Below are 18299 nucleotides of genomic sequence, written 5' to 3'. Positions count from 1 at the left end.
GATTTTGGGCTTTACATGTCTCGGTCTTCAATTGCAACGATATCGGAGTCGGAAACGCATCAAAAACGAAATATGAAAAATCGAAAAGTTTTGCTTGGCTCATGCTTACGCTTATGACGGCGGTTTTCACTTGCAATTTTACGTGTGAACTTTTTCCACAAAACCAGGCTTTTGCATTATAATCGGGATGAAAGTTTAAATTCAACGATCTATAGAGGCCGGATAATATGATTTGTGAGTTTATTCAGTGGGAGAGGCAACCCAGGACGCCGTTTCGCAGCCCCTCCCTGTGCAAAGAATGTTACAAACAATTCGTTATTTGTAAAGTAGAGGAAATATTCCAAGAATTAAAAAGTATTCCAACAATCTAAAATATTTTCGTGCGTCTCTCTTAACTGAATACCATTTAAGTGTTAATCAGGAGAACCCTATAAAATGCATTACCACTTAATACCATTTAAGTGTTAATCAGGAGAACGCTATAAAATGTATGTTGCACGAGTCTCAAACGAGTTCTGAATACAGTATTCCAAAAATCTCAAACTGAGATACAAACTTTATTTTTGACGCCTTCAAACTGTTTTTGAATCTTTCTGATAGATTTTCAACCTCAATATCAATTTTTCTTTTAATTTCTTGCACTATCTTTTGGCTTTTTTCTCTTTTGCTTTCTTTTTTACGATTTCTTTAAATTTTAGCCGATGATTGACAGGAAAGAGATTGAAACTACATGTTTTTGAATCGCATTAGAATTTGATTTTAAAGTAAATATTCATGATATTTCTCCGAAGAAGAACGAAAAAGTCTTGTCGAGAAGAAAAGACGAATGTCATACACAAAATCCCCCTTTGTACCAGAGGCCAGACAACACTGGTCAACACACACGGGTACTTATCAAATCGATCTCAGGAATCAGTCAAAAATGATCAAAACTTACGAATGAACGAACGAACCGGCTGGAACAAAGACCAATCAGTCTTTGTATATAATTCATCATGCTGTTATTGTATTAAATCTATTATAATTAGACCAAAGTTTGACAATACTTCTAGTATGAAAATGCTGTGGTCATAATTTTACTAGTATTAAGATGTACTCTACATCACTATGGAAACAGGGAACGGCTCCCGAAACTCAACCCTACTTGTATCTCTTGTCTCTCTTTGTTTGTCTTTCTCTCTGAAATCATTGCGAAATACTCTGCTAACACAGTGTCAATAAGAGAAAGACATGTTTGAAATTCTAGTGAACAGAGATTGACTTAAAGATCAAAAGAATCGTGACGTCATTTGGACAGTGCAGGCTGTTTGGATAGCTCCAGCTCCAGCTGTATGTCACATTTTAGTTAATCGTTAATTTATTCTAAATATCTCTTTTACTCGGGTCATTATTTCACGACACCAGTGGCTGACGGAAGAAGGTGGCACAGCTCTTGTCTTGGCGCATCCTAACACTTTTCCAGCACAACCATCTATAACTAACACTGAACTCTCCATAACAGCACCTGGAGCGACTTCCCAAGATCAAAATGACAGACCTATTTAGTTGTTCGAGGAAAGAACCGATTGAGAACTTCTACGACATAGGAAAAGAGCTTGGCCGGTAGGTAGTGAGCGCTAGCTCGGAGAATTGATTTTGAAAGTGTTCAATATGAATCGAATGGGTTGTTTTTACCGATGTGGCCAGCTCAGCTCTGATCTGCTTGGCTGAATTAACGCGCTGAAGTGATAAGAGATTTGGGGTTAGCGAATGAGACTTCTGGTCAAATGTGGATTGGAATGATTTAGTTACATTTCGATGAGTTTGCCTGTACATCTGTCTAGCAACATCTAAAAATGAATTCTTATTTCAACTTGATTCTTTCCCCAGTGGGGCATCATCCGTCGTCAAGCTCTGTCGACAAAAGGGCACAAACAAAGAATATGCAGTTAAAATTATGAAGAAAAATGTAAGTATATGAATTTTCTTGTTTGTCTAGTGAATGAATTTGGTGTTTACTCGGACAAGAATCACCTAAGTACTCAATCTTTCTGTTACTGCATCAAATCAGAAATCTATCAAGCGATATCGCGAAGAAAGCGGGCACCATAATACAGCACTAAACCCATTTATTTGATTTGGAAAGTGTTTTCGATTTAAAATGAATCTCGCGTATTAAATCCTCGCTAAATGCTTAAAAATCTAGCGTTAAATCTATCCTTTGGTAGGAATCACTGGGAGATAAATATTGCCAATCTACCCCTGTCGCCTTGTAGATATAAACAAAACTTCTGGATACCTTACCGTGCTACTATGGCAGAAACAAACGAGTTCACATGTTTGTTTTCAATTTCAAACTCGTTGGACGCTAGACGCCTTGACGACGGATTTCATTACAATCTGACAATGTGGCTTTAGAGTTTTGATGTCCATTGTCTTAAGGCTCATAAGAATTGATCCTTGAAATTAGATTTGATTCGTCTGAGCCGTCATTTATATCGTTTGCGCTCTGTGAGTTTTTAACATAGCAGAATTTTCCTATACCTTTCCATAATTTATTTCATTTTTTTATTTTCATTGGTTATACAAAAAAAATTAAATTCTGCAATGGTTTTTGTAGATGAGTTAGATCCTGCACTCATACAAACCAAATAAATGGGAAAAGAATGAGATAGAAGGAAAATGAAAAGATTCGTGGACATTGAAATTTAATCCCAAAAAATGTTCTCATAGAGAAAACTGCATCATTATTATTGTCCCCCTTCAAAAAGTTTGATAGAAATTTTTGAGGTAAAATCAGCTAAGTGATACTATTTTCTATCAGTATTAGTTTCTAAAATGACTTAGATTACTGCAAACACTCCTAAGTTACATATTTATAAGCAAATACTATGGAAATCACTAGAGTGGTAAAATTTATTTCTGTTAAAAATTCTCCATCTCTGGGGTGTTTTTTTTTAAAATCAAATGATCGTTCCTGGCCAATCATTTTGTTCAAATATGATCACCTGGTTAAGATAAATAAAGTCAACCATTTAGTACAGATTTGTGGGCTCTGTTTTACCTCAACTGATTGTCATAATGACTTTATCTGTGCTGGTTTTTAAGCCATGAAACCAGACATTTTTTTCTTTCTTCTTTGTTGTTCACCATAATAGTTTTGACAGATGTTTTACTGTACTTACTTGCAGCAGAAGGGCATCTAATGCATCATTTTGGTTTTCAACTGCATTAATTTTCCTCATTTCGCTTTAACGTGTGGGTTTTCGGAACACAATTAATTATACAGACCTATACCAAAGATGTAATTATAATGTCATTAGTCTTATGTTGAATATAGGAGAAATGGCATTGAATATAAAATCAAATATTTATAAGGATTTGTATGGGGAAATGTCTTCGCCATCCAGCTTATTTTCCCATACAAATCCTTATAGATATTTGATTTCAAATTTAATGCAATTTCTCCTTTTTCGTTTGTTATGAGCTAAGACTCTGCCACCCTCTACTAATATCGAGGTGCTCTTTTCATTCCTGATGTTCATTTCGACACAGCTGCTCGTTTAAAGGGAGGTAGGGTCGCTTGACCTGTTAGTGCAAGTCATCTATTTCACTCATTAAATTGTTGATGGACTGGCCGCACTGTCCATAATTGCATGCACTGTTTGTGTAAAGAGGATAGATTTATTCACTATCAGTAACATTGTGTAAAATAATTAACGTGTATGAGGCTGGATTTTATATATTTTATATATTTGAAGGCAACGAGTTTATTAATACCTTTGTACTATTTAGTATTACCCTCAATAAATAAAGGCTTTATTATTATTATTATTATTATTATTATTATTATAGATTACCTCGGAAAGTGTGACTATCTATATATGACTACTAATATTTGAACAATTACTTGTGAATGCAAAGAGAATACAAAACGGTTTGATTATTATTCAAAGCAAATATATATGAAGAATTAAACTTCAACTTTGAACCTCCAAGCCACATGGTAAACAACTGCATGCTTATGTATGCCTAATTTCAAAATGTTGTTATTAAACTCATTAATAATTCATGAGGAAAACACAACAGAAATCACGACCATGAAGAGTTTTGTAAATCAGATACAGAATCCTGTTCATTTGCATAAACTTTAAGATGGATTTTCTTGGCCAGATTCACTTTTATCTTGAAATTTTAGCGAAACACAAAGGAACTAACCTAGACGTTTAATAAGTAATCTACAGTATTCAGTGTCCGTGTTGTATCCGATATACAAATTCTCGGCTACGCCTCGAGTTTGTATATCGGATACAACACGGCCACTCATACTGTATATATTACCTACAGTTTTTCTCCACCTGGATTCAGCTCCAGTTTTCCTCACTCCTCAAATAAACCTTTCCCGAAATCACTTGACTGATCATGAAGTCAAGGTTGAACTTGATGGATGAAAGAATCAAGTTCAGTTTCCACTTCAAACCATTGTTTGGTGGTCATCCAAGTGAATTCGGAAAGGACTATTAGTCAATAAGTTTCAGGCTTTGATAAAAATTGGAAAATCTGGATTCATACGGAAAAAAATATTTATTTTATATTATATATGGTTTTAGGATTATGGATTATTAGGGACGGTCTTTATGGAATAAAAATACCGATTATTGTCCACTTAATTTAAAGATTTTTTATTTTTATTTTTTGAATATAAATTATTTGTGTTGCATTTTAAAACTATAGATTACTTCTACCTCCCTTCACCTTAATATTTATGAATTCAAAGGTAGTAACATTACAATTTACTTTAATTCTAGAATTCATTAATTACTTTAGTTCATTGTGTTACTAATTGCAGGTTGACAAGAAGATCATTCATACAGAAATTGGAATTTTATTAAGACTAAAGCACCCAAACATTGTAAGTACGAAAAGAGCATTCATATAGAGGTTATTACACTGCTAGTTGTGTATTTATTGCTGGATAATTTTACCAGTGAAAGCGGCCATATTTTTTCATTCCCCACAGGGACATAAATAAAATCATCCGGCTGTAATAATATACAACTATAGCAGTTTTACAGTAATAAATTGCTTAAAGTAGGAAAACTGAGGAAGAGTGCATGCATGAAAAACAACCATTGTTATTGCAAACAAGCAAACTTGAAAGTCACGAACTCAAACTATTGATGTGAGCAACACGAAGGAAGGAGAAAAATTTATTTGTGCTGACATCAGCAAGAAACCCTGTTCAAAACTGGTTCTCAAGCAGTGTATTAACGGAACTTGAATCTGGGTTGCATTGATGAGAGGGGAGTCCTCTAAGCACTATGCCACCCTTGCTTTTTTCATTATCATCATTATTATCATTGCCATCATCATCATCATCATCATCATCATCATCATCATTGCGAATCCAAAGAACAGCCACCCTAACATAAATTTTGTGTTTGTCATATGGAATGTCATATTATAATTTCTAAATTTTATTCATTCATTTAGATTCAACTGAAAGAAATATTTGAGTCTAAAACACAGTTGTTTATGATACTTGAGTTAGTAACTGGAGGAGAACTGTTTGAAAGGTAAGGAGAACATCTCTATTGATCTGAGATAGTCAATTATTTACTAAGCATTTCAGGAATAAGGAATGAGAATTATTGCTGATAGAAAATTTGATAATGCATTAATGATTTAGGGTGGTAGAGAAGGGATATTACAGTGAAAAGGATGCAGCAGGAGCAGTCAAAGAAATTCTGGAGGCTGTTAAAGTAAGTGCATAGAAATTCCTGAAACTTGTTCACAAAACAAGTTTCTATTGCACAAGTGTAGAAAGCAGTTCTATTTTCCATTGAACTTTCTCTCAATGAAAATTTCACAAAGCCTGATTTGACAGTGGCCTTAAAAAGCTCATTTGAATTCACCTGGGTTTTCTTCGTCCCTCAGCTCTGGTGCTTGACCTTCATAGCTATAGTTGTATTAATTGAATTCACCTGGGTTTTCTTTGTCCCCAGCTCTGGTGCTTGACATTCATAGCTACAGTTGTATTAATTGAATTCACCTGGGTTTTCTTTGTCCCCCAGCTCTGGTGCTTGACATTCATAGCTATAGTTGCATTAATTCTAGTTTTAAATCAGACAAATACCTCATGGTTATCACTGAGTTGTTCCTCATCTTTCTTTTTTCGTTTCTTTCCCCAGTACCTGCATAGTAATGATATCATTCATAGAGATCTTAAGGTAATGTAATGCAATATTTAAAACATAAAACTGGAAGTAAATAAAAAAGCTAGTTATTCCAAATTCACCATTACCGGCTATCCTCTCCCACCCTAAACTAAGCAGTTTACATGTGTGAAAAAGCTTCAAAATGAACCATTAGGTACCTGTCATAAAGTAATAAAGGGGAGAGTGTGGAGAGAAGGTGGCGTGAAAAATCGATTTGAAGGAGCTCTTTGTTTGCTGGCCCAGTATAAAATAAATAAAAAGAGCATCTCATCATTAGGAAGAACGGATTTCAACTCATAATGTAGCTATTATTATTATAGTTATTATTAATGTTGATTGTTGAAATGGAATTATAAATAAGATGAAAATTTCATTAATTTATTAGGATTTAAGACTTAATTTGAATGGAAAATTTTATTGGATTGCAAGTTGAGTTATGTCAAATTATTGTTATTTTTAGATGGTAACGTATTGTTAATATTAATTTCCAGCCAGAAAACCTTCTTTATGGAGACCAAAGTGAGACTGCACCATTGAAAATTGCAGATTTTGGTCTCTCAAAAATGCTGCTCAATGACCAGGCCACAAGCACGGTCTGCGGAACTCCTGGCTATTGTGGTAAGCCCTTACAGCCCTTACTTACCTATGGTACTTGTTTAGCCAAAAGAACTTATAAACTTATAAACTATATAGCTTATACCCTTGATGGGTGTTCTTTAGATGAGTCTCTGGAAGGTCGCAAGACTTTACGCCGTTTTTTACTCGGCTTCAAGTTCGGATTTACTCGGTCTTTTACGAAAATGAAACGACGATCGCACGGAAATTTGCGAAAAAAATATGGGGGGTTTCACCACAGGTATCCCATGCTCAATTTTAGTGTCAGTCGATCTACATTAAATCAAGGAGGTGGAGTTTGATACCTGTGGTTCCCACGAGTTTTGCGTTTCCCCGAACACAGGGCACTAGTGTTTTTTGTTCTCTCCTCCCCTCCCCCCTCAAACATATTTAGAAATGATTCTCCTTCCAGATCAATAATTTAATCGTCTCTCTAAAAAAATATTCTAGGGAAATTTGCTTTTTAGCTTTTCAAACAAATAGATTTATTTTGTTTTGTGAGTATTCTCAAAGCTGCAGTTTGCTATCAGAACGACTTACTTGTCGGATATTAAATGTTTCCCGTGAACCTCAGCGGCCTGAGTTTTGTAGGTTTTTGGTGAGTAACTTTATTGAAATAATCTGTGGATCGTTTTGCCAATAGCACCAGAGGTTTTACTGGGTCACAAGTACGACACAATGGTGGATATGTGGGCAGTTGGAGTCATAGCTTATATTCTGTGAGTAACATTAACTTGAAACATATAAAGAAAAATAGGGGGAAAAGGGAGAAAGAAATGACCAATCAATTGAAAAATAATATTAAATAACGAACCAAACAACCAATCGACTGACCGACCAACGAACGGATGGAGGGACGGACAAACCAGTCAACCATTGAACAAACGGACGGACGGACGGACGGACGGACGGACCAACGGATGTACAAACGAATAAAAAGTATTAATATTAACCTTTGAGTTTTTTACCTTTAGTCTATGTGGATTTGAACCATTTTTCGATGAACGTGGTGACCAAGCGATGTTCCAAAGAATTTTGAAGTGCGATTATGAATTTATATCTCCGTGGTGGGATGAGGTGTCAGACAGTGCTAAGGTAAGGAATAGACCTTTTCAGGTTCCAAATTACCGCTGTGTTCCTTGATTACAGACTAATTTACTCAGGGTTAGCCTCGAGTCAGTGTCTAAATATTCACAAATACCAAGTAAAGAATGCACAACTTCAACAATACAAACACTTTGAAATCCGTACGAGCTTGACTGAAAAGCGTAAATATTCGCGTGAATTTTGATTGGGTGATATTAATTTTCGCGCAATGTGATTGGTCTGACAGTGCAGAGATTTTGATCGTGCATCGCTGTGTTCGTACTATGTTTAAATCGGTTATTTGATTGGAAGAGTAAGTTTTAGCGCATTCTGTGTGTATATACCTTGCCGATAACCGGGTTCGTGCAGCCATCTTTTCATTTCATGCGCTCAATTCAGTATATTTCCTTTGTGCACAGGATCTTGTATCAAAGTTAGTCGTAGGTGACCCCAAGAAACGACTTACTGCAGCACAAGCCCTACAACATCCATGGGTGAAGGTTGGTGCATCAAACCTCTCTAATACGATCACTGGTCATTACGGACCATACAGTGAAACCTCTGCAATACGATCACTGGTCGATATGACAATGCGGTCAATCATTTCTAACATGGTTACTGGTCGGCATGGACAGGTTGTAAAACCTCTCTCATACGGTCACTAGTCGTTCTGACATGCAGTCGAATCTCCTTTATAATACAGTCACTCATGATCTTTATAATTATGCAGTTAAACCTCTAATTATACAGCTTCTCATTAATCCCATATAGGTAGCTGTCCAATTATTTTCTTAATTGGACAGGTCTTGTTGATATGGGATTAATTAGGCAGCTATATAATTAATAGGTAATGGAATTTCATGCTCCCCAATCAAGAAATAATTAGACTCGAAAAATTCCTCTGACTTCCAAATTGGACTCGGCCTACAGCCTCATCCAATTTTGTCAGTCCTCGGAATTTTCCTCTTCCAATTATTTCTTAATTGGACAGCATGGAGTCCTATTACATATACTAATACAGTCACTGGTCGTTATTACTTGCAGTCAAGCTTCTCTAATACTACGGTCACATGCAGTCTTTCAAACCCTAGCTTTGTAGTATAAAAACTGTTATCAAATACCTATAACTATCAAACATTTTCTCTCGTATAGGGCGACAACGCACGACGGGACGACTTGGAAAAGACCCGCCAAAAGTTAAAGGAATTCAGCGCCAAAAGAAAATTGAAAGGAGGCATGCTTGGTGTGATGGCAGCCGCTGACTTTGCCAAAACTGCTGCAGGCGCAACAAAAAAATAACTGAAACCGTTTCCTACAACGTTAACTAGCTTTTTTATATTTCCTTAAACGTAACCTCTAAAAATATAGGTACTTGTACAAGCCTGGCTTACATTGTATATTAAAGTCGGATGTTAGAATCTAGTTAATAATATTTGAAGACTGTAAAATTCGCTTAATAATCTTTAAATCGTGCGATTCCATTTGCCCCGGCAAAGTACGCCATAGCGGGAATAGGTAGGCGGCAAATTCGTAGCTGTGCTGTACCCGTAACTATACGCGCGTTTTGGTTGAATGAAATACTGGAAGACAATAAGAAGATAGAGTTTTAATCTTGTGTTACGGCATGCCTCCATTAGTCTTCCCGTAAGTTTCCCAATTGTACCAAAACTATTAAAATATATGCATTATTGTTGACAGGTGTAAAATTGCATTGATCTTGACGAAAATCATTTTGCATGTATAATAATGCGATAGATTCAAGGGCTCACCCAACTAACTCTTTTTTCGTTGCTATACCCAAAGTTAATTGCTGGTTTGCAATCATTCCCAAGAGAATGAAATGACAAAAGACACGTTCGCCATGTTGGATGATATAACGAAAGAGGCTAATGACGAATATTTCGTTAAATTTATCCAGCATGGCGCGCGGCTGTGAAAACCATTAACTGCTGGTTTTCAATCATTCCCTTGGGAGTGAAATAACAAAAGCGGGGCCATGTTGCTTAATATAACAAAAGAATTCATTGACAAGTCTTTTGTTAATTTCGACCAAGATGGCGAATATGACATCAAATGCAAACGAAGAATAGTATAGACTTTACAGCCGTTAATCGTACTCTGGATGTTTCTGACGTTATAGTTGCCATTTTGAATAAATTAATTATAAGATTGTCGTGCTATCCAACATGGCCTAGTCTACATAGTCTACTGATGAATAAATTGGTTGTCTAGAGTACGTAGCGGTCACCGGGTTGTGGTGATGTTATGGTAACGAGAAAATATTCTGTTTGTAAAGATCTTTAATAGACTCTTCCACAGTCTCTCGCTCGTCCGTTCCGTCTCCACGCTTATAGACTGTAACGGTACAATGACCGAAAGGACTTATGGGTCCCGAAAACCTGGACCCAGCGTGCTTTGGGAACCAAAATACTCGTCCACAGTCTCTCTCGTTTTCGCCGCCATCTTGAAAATATTGGAACAAGAGAGACTGTGGACGAGTATTTTGGTTCCCAAAGCACGCTTGGTCCAAGTTTTCGGGACCCATAAGTCCTTTCGGTCATTGTACCATTACAGTCTCTATGCGTGGAGACGGAACGGACGAGCGAGAGACTGTGGAAGAGTCTAGATCTTTAACGGCATATGTTCCAAATAGCTCTTATAGCAGTTGAGCACGTCACTCTGACAGACCAGCGGCATTTCTATGAAAGTAACATCAAGACGAGACTATCGGGTCGGGCTCCAAAGCGTTCCCTAAGAAATTCACTACAAATCTTCGAGAGATCGCTACAGTTTTGATAGATATCATTGATATACAAAGTATTTTTTTCGTTTTTCCAACCATGGTCAAACGCTATATACCTTTTGGATGAATGAATAGAGTTTTGAAGGCAGAAGGCAAAGAATTCGATTGGCATTCCCTTTAGATATAATGCCTCCCTGTAGTGGTAGGTGGTGCAGCGATGATAATTATTCAGCAAGTTCCAAACTAGTCTCATTTATGTTACAGCGTTCACCATACGTAAAACTCTTGGTGGAAAACCCCCTTATTCCCATGACAACGTAACTGAACGTACTGTCCCAAGTTGCAATAAAATAATCACTTTCACTAAGAAGAAAAATGTCCACCAGAACGTCCAGAAACGCAGTACTATCTTTTCCCGAATATTCAAGATGTTGTGGATTCATTTTTAAGGAAAATACGTTCAAAGGCAATTCTTTCGTCCAATTGTTTTTGAGTTTCGCATCATCGGCTGCCAGAAACCAAGTAATCGGACGTTTTCCGACCGATTTCTTCGCTTGTATAATAGTCTGGACTCTTTGGGCGCATTCTAGAACTCTTTTAGGGTTTTTAGTCCTGATGCTATGTGGGTTTGACGATCCAAAATGATGGTCGCTCGTTCGAATGTGGATGCCAATGTAAGGGCGTGATCGAACACCAAGCTCCTTTCTAGCCAATGCTAGCTTGTTGTCTACAAACACTGATCTATTGAACAAAAAATCCATGGCGCAACCAAGCATAGAAAAGGGAAAGTCGTCTTGAGCTGGAGGGAGTCCTAATTCTTTAGCTCGCTTAGATAGATGAGGATTTTTCCAAATCTGATCGGCGAAGTACCAAATTGTTCCAATGGCTTCCACATCTTCTTTCAAGAAAACATCAAAGTTTTTTTTTTCAACCCAGTTTAAAAACTTTGGATATTCCTCGAGTCGAGATTCATCGTATCCTGGCTCTGGGCCCGAAACACCCCAGTATTTTCGATGCATTTTTACATTTTGTAAAAGCCGTCCATCATAGGTCCAGTTGATCGTATTTGGTTGAAGAAAGGTTTCCAGGTTGCCTGGTCCACCCCAGTTGATTAAAAATACCCTATTTGTTAACATTGCGAGGTAGAAAAGAGATACGATTCCGTTGATTCTGTTACCCAGTCCCCCACACCCATGATGCTGGCCATGACACAGGTAGACCAAGAATCGAGTATTGTTTCGATCAGCGGAGTTAAGCTTAAGGAGTGACTGCGCATGAAATTGTTCGTACCACTTTACCCAAGGTCCTTTGCAGTTTCTGTAGGTGTTCGGCTGTTTGTTTTCTTTCATAAGGATAGAACTATTGTCCATTTTTTTGAGATACTTCTCAATTCTTGGGCCTAAAAGTCAACAAAGATAAATCAATCGTAAGTATTCGGTTCATTGGTCAGTGCAGTTTTCGTATGATTGTGAAAAGCTCACGGCACGAACACGGCAAGGTATACGCCAGACCAATCACATTGCGCGAGAATTTACTCTCCATCCAATCAAATGCCCGAAACACGCCATAAATACGGCGCGGACACGGTCACGCCAAGATCACGGCACTTTTAGACCAATCACATTGCGCGAGAATTTACTCTCCATCCAATCAAATGCCCGAAACACGCCATAAATACGGCGCGGACACGGTCACGCCAAGATCACGGCACTTTTAGGTCAATCACATTGCGCGAGAATTTACTCTCCATCCAATCAAATGCCCGAAACCCGGCACGAACACGGCGAGGACACGGTCACGCCAAGGTCACTGCACTGCCAGACCAATCACATTGCGCGAGAAAACAATTAACCTATTAAAATTCTAGAAAACATCACGATCACGGCAAGGCACGCATGGCACTGACGGCTTTTCACAGTCATACGAAAACAGCTCAAAAGTTTACTGTCCAACACGTTTTTCCTGGTGTACGTTTGGACAACACACCTTTTACAACTAAAAATCAATTAGACATGTAGGATTTCAGTTTCAATAGAACTTTTTACTGATACGGCGGCCATCTTGAATTCTATTGCTTTAAATAGAGGATATTACATGGGCGCGCGGAGATACGAAATTTATCTTCGAGTGTTGAAAAGATCTCTCACAAGTGAGCACAGCGAACGAGTGAGAGATTTTCAACACGAGAAGATAAATTTCGTATCTCCAAGCGCCCATGTAATATTCTGTTTATTATATAATTATCCATAAAATCAACTAAATAAGCTTTTCATTATTATAAAAAGTTTTTATTTATAAACTAATAGCTAAAATACACGTGGTAACGATATTTTCACATGTGAAATAACATGTTATTTTCACGTGAAAATATCAGTTTTTTGAAAAGGAGAAATATAGGTATTTTATGGATAATTATATGATAAAAAGAGATTATGCAATGCCAAGGAAACGAAAAAAATCGAAAAAAAAAAAAAAAAAAAAAATTGCTGAAAGGGTGTCTTTTTATATACTTTTTTGTTATCCGATATAAAAAACAGTTTTAAAAAATGAATTTCCTGGTATTTGGACTATGTAAAACAACTAAGCGTAAAATCATTTGAAAAAGTTACTAGTACTTCGTCACTATTTGCTCATTTATAAAGCTAAATATTGCTAAATATTCCAGACCTCAAAATTGCGATATGAGACCAAATCCAAATAACTATAATTACAGCCATTCTCAATCACACGCGCCCTCTAGCGATTGTTTCTGTCGCGACATGAATTAATTTCTAAATGCCGCCACGAGAACAGGTACTACTTAATGAACACCTAACGGTTTACTCTTTAATGAACGCCTAACGGTTTACTTAATGAACACCTAATGGTTTACTGCACACTCACTGTAGTAACTGTTTAAATTTAATATTGATTTATATATCTTTTTATAAAATCTAGAATAACTTGTAAATATAAACAATTATGATTTGTTATATTCATTTCTATTTAAAGTGTGTGAATAAATTGAATTGAATTGAATTGAACAAATCCAGTGAGCCGCAGAACAATAGATATACATTGTCTGTCGGATGATCGCGTAAGCGTGAAACTCAGAGTATAGACTCAAGCATCCAGATTTATTAGAGTTTTTCCGCACAAGTACCTTACACATGCTAATGTACATTTCTTGACCATAGGTATAGTAATTCTTTGACACCCTATTGTTTTAGAGTTGATAAGATTGATGATAGCACAACGTACACCAAACTTATGTAAACAGTTATAAAATTCGTGCAGTAGGCGGGGTATCTTGAAAAGGGGTACTACATAGGACGTTCACGATTGTCGCAGTCCTATTCCTGTAGTCATCGTTTAATCAAACGAAAGTATGTCACTGTGGAGACCCTATGTCGATGATTTGGACAAAAGCAATGGCCATTCAAACCCAAAGGGAAGCCGTGTGAAGATACACCAGTAGGGAATCATGAAAAAAGCATTGTCAAGTCTGCGTACATGGCCTGCAGCTCACAACACTGAAGGAAGTACAAGAAATCATCGACGAAGTCCCTTTGTCTTCTCGTCTAGTGGACTATTATCTTGAAAAAGATTCAGCCACTGCCATTCGCCGCCTGAAGAGAATCGTGAGAGAGGAGTTGAAACATGAAGCGGTAGCGAGAGCAAATAAAGAGGATGCAAGCCGGGAGAGAACCAGACAGTGAAAGAGCGTAACGGAACAAGTTCAATAATACTTGATGATCAAATGAAATACGCCAAAAAAAGAACACCAGAGCAGCGAAGACGAGAAAAGATGGCCGAGTTTGTCGAGGACGCGTCTACAGGTGAATCGGGTGATGAGCAACCGGCTAAACGGAAGAAAAGCTAGAAAGAAGCAACCTATGAAGCCCAAGAAGCCTATGTGTGAACAGGCCACGATGAGCAAGGGTATCATGAATAAAGCATGAGCAAAGCTAGACAAAAAGCTTGAGGACCTGTTGTTTTTGAATGAATTAAATCATAAGTTTTTGAAGCTTGTAGCTTTCATTGTTATATAATCCCCCTTGCTAGCAAAAATCTCGGCTAACTCTAAAAAAATTGGGTGTCAAAGAATTATCATACCTAACAAGAAATGTACATTAGCATGTGTAAGGTACTTGTGCGGAAAGACTCTACTATTATTGTTAAATAAAAAATAGATTTTGGTGGACGCCAATCAAAAGGGTTTCTATCGTATCTATTGGTTTCTACAGCAAGACCGACGTGACTCGAGCAAACACCGTTGCCCTTATCTCATACTTCTTGAATACCAAAACTGAAATTTTCGTTTGTGATAGAGGTCTCGTTGGTCGCGTGACTGGGAATCGCAGTAAAGCATGTTGCCCAAATGTTATGCTAATCAACAACACATTTTTTCACACTTAAACCACGCTAGTGATTTTCTTTGTTTTGTTCTCACGAATTATTATTGAGTTTGACAGGTATCTTAGATTTTTTGGAAAAGTTGGTGTAGTGATTGCCAATCGCAGTAAATTTAGTCCAATAATTATATGAGTTCGAGAAGCCATATGAGATCGGTGCTTTAAGAGACGTTACATTTCCCAACTGATTAGTATTTATGAACTTTTAGAAAAGTACGATAGAAGGCTCTACACTAGAATTCACCATCCACTGTTTTCTCTACTTCCTACAATAAAAAAATCATCAAGCAGAGGCTTCGAACAAAAACCTCTCAAATGCCCTTAGTAAATACTGAAAGATTTAAAAATAGTTTTGTAAATAAGGCTACGTTTTAAATATAATTTAGCAGAACAGTTTTAGTACCTATTTTAGCTTTTCGTTTACTTAACTTTTATCTGTACTTGCTATAATTATTAATATAGGTTTTTAGATTTTCATAGATTTTATGATTTTTTTTACTATTGTTGTAACCTTCAATATGTCGTTTATTGATTGAATTAAGACCCATTATTATTATAATTATAATTATAATTATAATTATATGTTTATTTCAACTTCAGACATTTTTGCTACATGAATACAGAATATTGCGGGCATGAATAGTCTAAGCAAATATCTGCAGGACTGGTTTTACAAAGATGTATACAAATTTAACAATTGTACAGACGTTTCACAATCTCTGACACTTACAATTTTTAGACCATCAGTGAGACCTACATCAGCCAGTTTTCTAATCAAATCCGTGGGATACCCAGATAGAAAATCAAATGATTATTATTATTAAGCACTCTATCCAAACACCTTCAAGTTGGTCAATAACATTTCTCTGATTTCTTGTATTTTCAATATGCCAAATAAACCATAATATTGATCCAGTAAAAAATACTCTTCTTATTCATTTATTTTGCTTCTTAGTGAGAGGAGTTAAACTACCTTTGTATGTATTCCCCTTAATTTAGATAAGGATAAATTAATTTGTAACAAAACTGCGTTAGCTTTTTCAAGTCAAAGTAATGCCTAAACGTTTGTATGTTCTTAGCTACTAGTTTTATTATATGAAATGGCAGAGGACCCGCATAGTTCACGAGGCAAAGTCCGCTTATAGATCTATCGCGAGGAATAATGTTTAATTGACTCCAGAAATTCTCCCAAACGCTCTCCATGCTCGTCCGTCCCTGATGAGAGATGAAGCACTGAGGAGCTAAAATTACATGAGCTATATTTATAATAAATCTATGACAGATGTCAGTCTCTAATCAATGTGATAATATCGTCGAATAATGATTGGCTAAAATAATAAGAGTGAAAATCTTGGAATTAACCATAGCTTAAACTAAAGTTAATATATGAATATATTGTAAATGTATAGAAAAGGCTACGAGGAATATTTCTATTATAAGATTCAAAAGAATAGTGCTAAAATAACTAAGCAAAGGGGTAAAAGTTGTTTAGGGCGTAAACAGAGCTACACATGCTAATGGGAGGAGCTAAGAGGTTTACTTGTGAATTCAATGCTTACCGTTATTTAAAATTGTGCGTGATGGTAGCCTTACTGAAATCTTAGAGTGAAGGTATTTAACCCGTGAAATAAAAAATACTAGTTAACGTGTAATAGTCAAATAGACACAAAATAAGACAATGGAATTAGGGTCTGCTAGTGTGTATTAGTCTAATATCTATTTCACGGGTTTGATGACTTCACTCTATATCGATACTTTTATATAGCTAATTGATCATGCTTTATCTTGTTTTCATAAGATAGTAATGGTAATTAGAAAACTGATGTCTTGCTTAGTTTGTCTGTAAAAACATTCATTTTCTCTCTCATAAAACGAGACAAGAAACTTGCTTTATTTCTGAAGTATTTGACAGGAGAAACATTTCTCATTCATATATATATAGTAGAAAAATATTTCAATAAAATGGTATCATTCTCAGTGAAAGGGGTTTATCTAAGCTTGCATTTGACATATTTTTACCGCTACCCGAGAAAGGGCGTTCTTTGTAGTATCTGATGTATGTGCTTTGTTGTAGACTTTGCAGAACGAAACTTCCCTGCTAGCAGAGTCCAGCTGAGCAGAGTCTCTCCTTGGCGATTCTTGGCAGAAAAATTTCTCTCTGCCAAGAACCGTCGACGAGGGAGACATTACATTACGGCCGCACCAGAGGTATAAATACCATCGACTGTCTCTCGTTTTCTCACTGGACTCTGAAGATGACTTCTGCTCAGGTTGTCGAAACGTCAGTCACCAACGACAGTCTTTCTCAAGACTACACTCACCTGGACGATCACACCTCACAAATAACTTCAACACCTAGGTTCAAACCATTTACTCTTGGGGGAAACTCTGCTAGCAGGGAAGTATAAAATGAACGGTTTGTACCAAATCTGCTTGCGACTGAGAACTGATGGATGTAACTTCAAAATTCAAAAAAGAATGTATAACTAATTTTGAGAATAATGATGATGATATAGGTTTGAACAGGTGAATAAAAAGCAGACTCAAATCATCATCATTATCTAGTTCTGATTTGATATACTAAAGGCCATGTTACACGTTGAAACTTTAAGCAGAAACGTGCTTGCAACAGCGTTATGTTGTAAGGAGCATTGAAGTTATCAACAGCACAATTTTCGAAATTGTTGCGAAACAAGTGGTAACAATCAACGACTGCGTCTCAGTTATTCCAAGAAATGTTGTAGAGCAAATTAGGACTTCTGTCAGAAAGTTTCACGAAACTGAAGTAGAACTGCTTTCTACACTAGTTCAACCGCATTTTGCGTCGCGAATGAAGTTTCAGGGCGAAATTGCACCTTGAATCACCTTTCGTGATTGTCTCTCAACGCCGTTGCACGCAAGTTTCACTGAGCTGAAAGTTTCGACGTATACACATGAACACGGCCGTTATTACCTGAAGGAAAAGGGTAGAACCACAGAAAGAACGCCAAAGAGACCACCATTAACTTGAGTACAAAGAAAGACCTTTTATAAAATCGCATTTTGAACCTTTCGATTATGGCTGAATCCTGAATTACGTGAGTTCGTATACACCGAATTGAAATATTGGCGACCAATTTGAATATTCCTTGTTCTGCACTAGCTACCCTTGTGTTCACGTGGAAACATGAAAGCGTTTTCGCATGAATGAGAGGCTAGCCAGTTTCAAACTATATATAGTTGTACGGGATTTCTCAATAATATCGTATCAAAAGGAAACCACTG

General features: G+C 36.7%; 2 protein-coding genes and 1 long non-coding RNA gene across 3 annotated transcripts; 1 reads left to right on the top strand and 2 right to left on the bottom strand.

Moving 5' to 3' along the window:
• The first annotated feature begins 1082 nt into the window (after positions 1–1082).
• LOC116306039 (calcium/calmodulin-dependent protein kinase type IV) lies at positions 1083–9591 on the top strand. The gene is made up of 11 exons (XM_031716066.2): positions 1083–1602; positions 1870–1948; positions 4829–4891; positions 5473–5555; positions 5669–5741; positions 6171–6209; positions 6689–6815; positions 7456–7531; positions 7787–7907; positions 8318–8398; positions 9051–9591. Exons 1-11 carry the CDS (start codon positions 1529–1531, stop codon positions 9195–9197), a joined length of 963 nt encoding a protein of 320 aa, XP_031571926.1. The 5' UTR covers positions 1083–1528; the 3' UTR covers positions 9198–9591.
• On the bottom strand, positions 1770–6967 carry LOC116306043 (uncharacterized). The gene is made up of 4 exons (XR_004198223.2): positions 6841–6967; positions 6116–6173; positions 3165–3270; positions 1770–1893 (listed from the first exon to the last, which is right to left on the bottom strand). It is a non-coding gene; the product is annotated as an uncharacterized LOC116306043 (long non-coding RNA).
• Positions 9592–10466: 875 nt separating the features above from the next.
• On the bottom strand, positions 10467–18255 carry LOC116306040 (uncharacterized). The gene is made up of 2 exons (XM_031716067.2): positions 17989–18255; positions 10467–12040 (listed from the first exon to the last, which is right to left on the bottom strand). Exons 1-2 carry the CDS (start codon positions 18074–18076, stop codon positions 10866–10868), a joined length of 1263 nt encoding a protein of 420 aa, XP_031571927.2. The 5' UTR covers positions 18077–18255; the 3' UTR covers positions 10467–10865.
• Between the last annotated feature and the right edge of the window lie 44 nt (positions 18256–18299).

This window comes from Actinia tenebrosa, unplaced genomic scaffold (assembly GCF_029948245.1).
Source record: "Actinia tenebrosa isolate PJP-AT-01 unplaced genomic scaffold, QUT_ActTen_1.0 PGA_scaffold5__44_contigs__length_20552954, whole genome shotgun sequence".
NCBI lineage: Eukaryota > Metazoa > Cnidaria > Anthozoa > Actiniaria > Actiniidae > Actinia > Actinia tenebrosa.
Note: the sequence above shows the minus strand (reverse complement) of the source record. Positions and strands in the feature narration are given on the sequence as shown.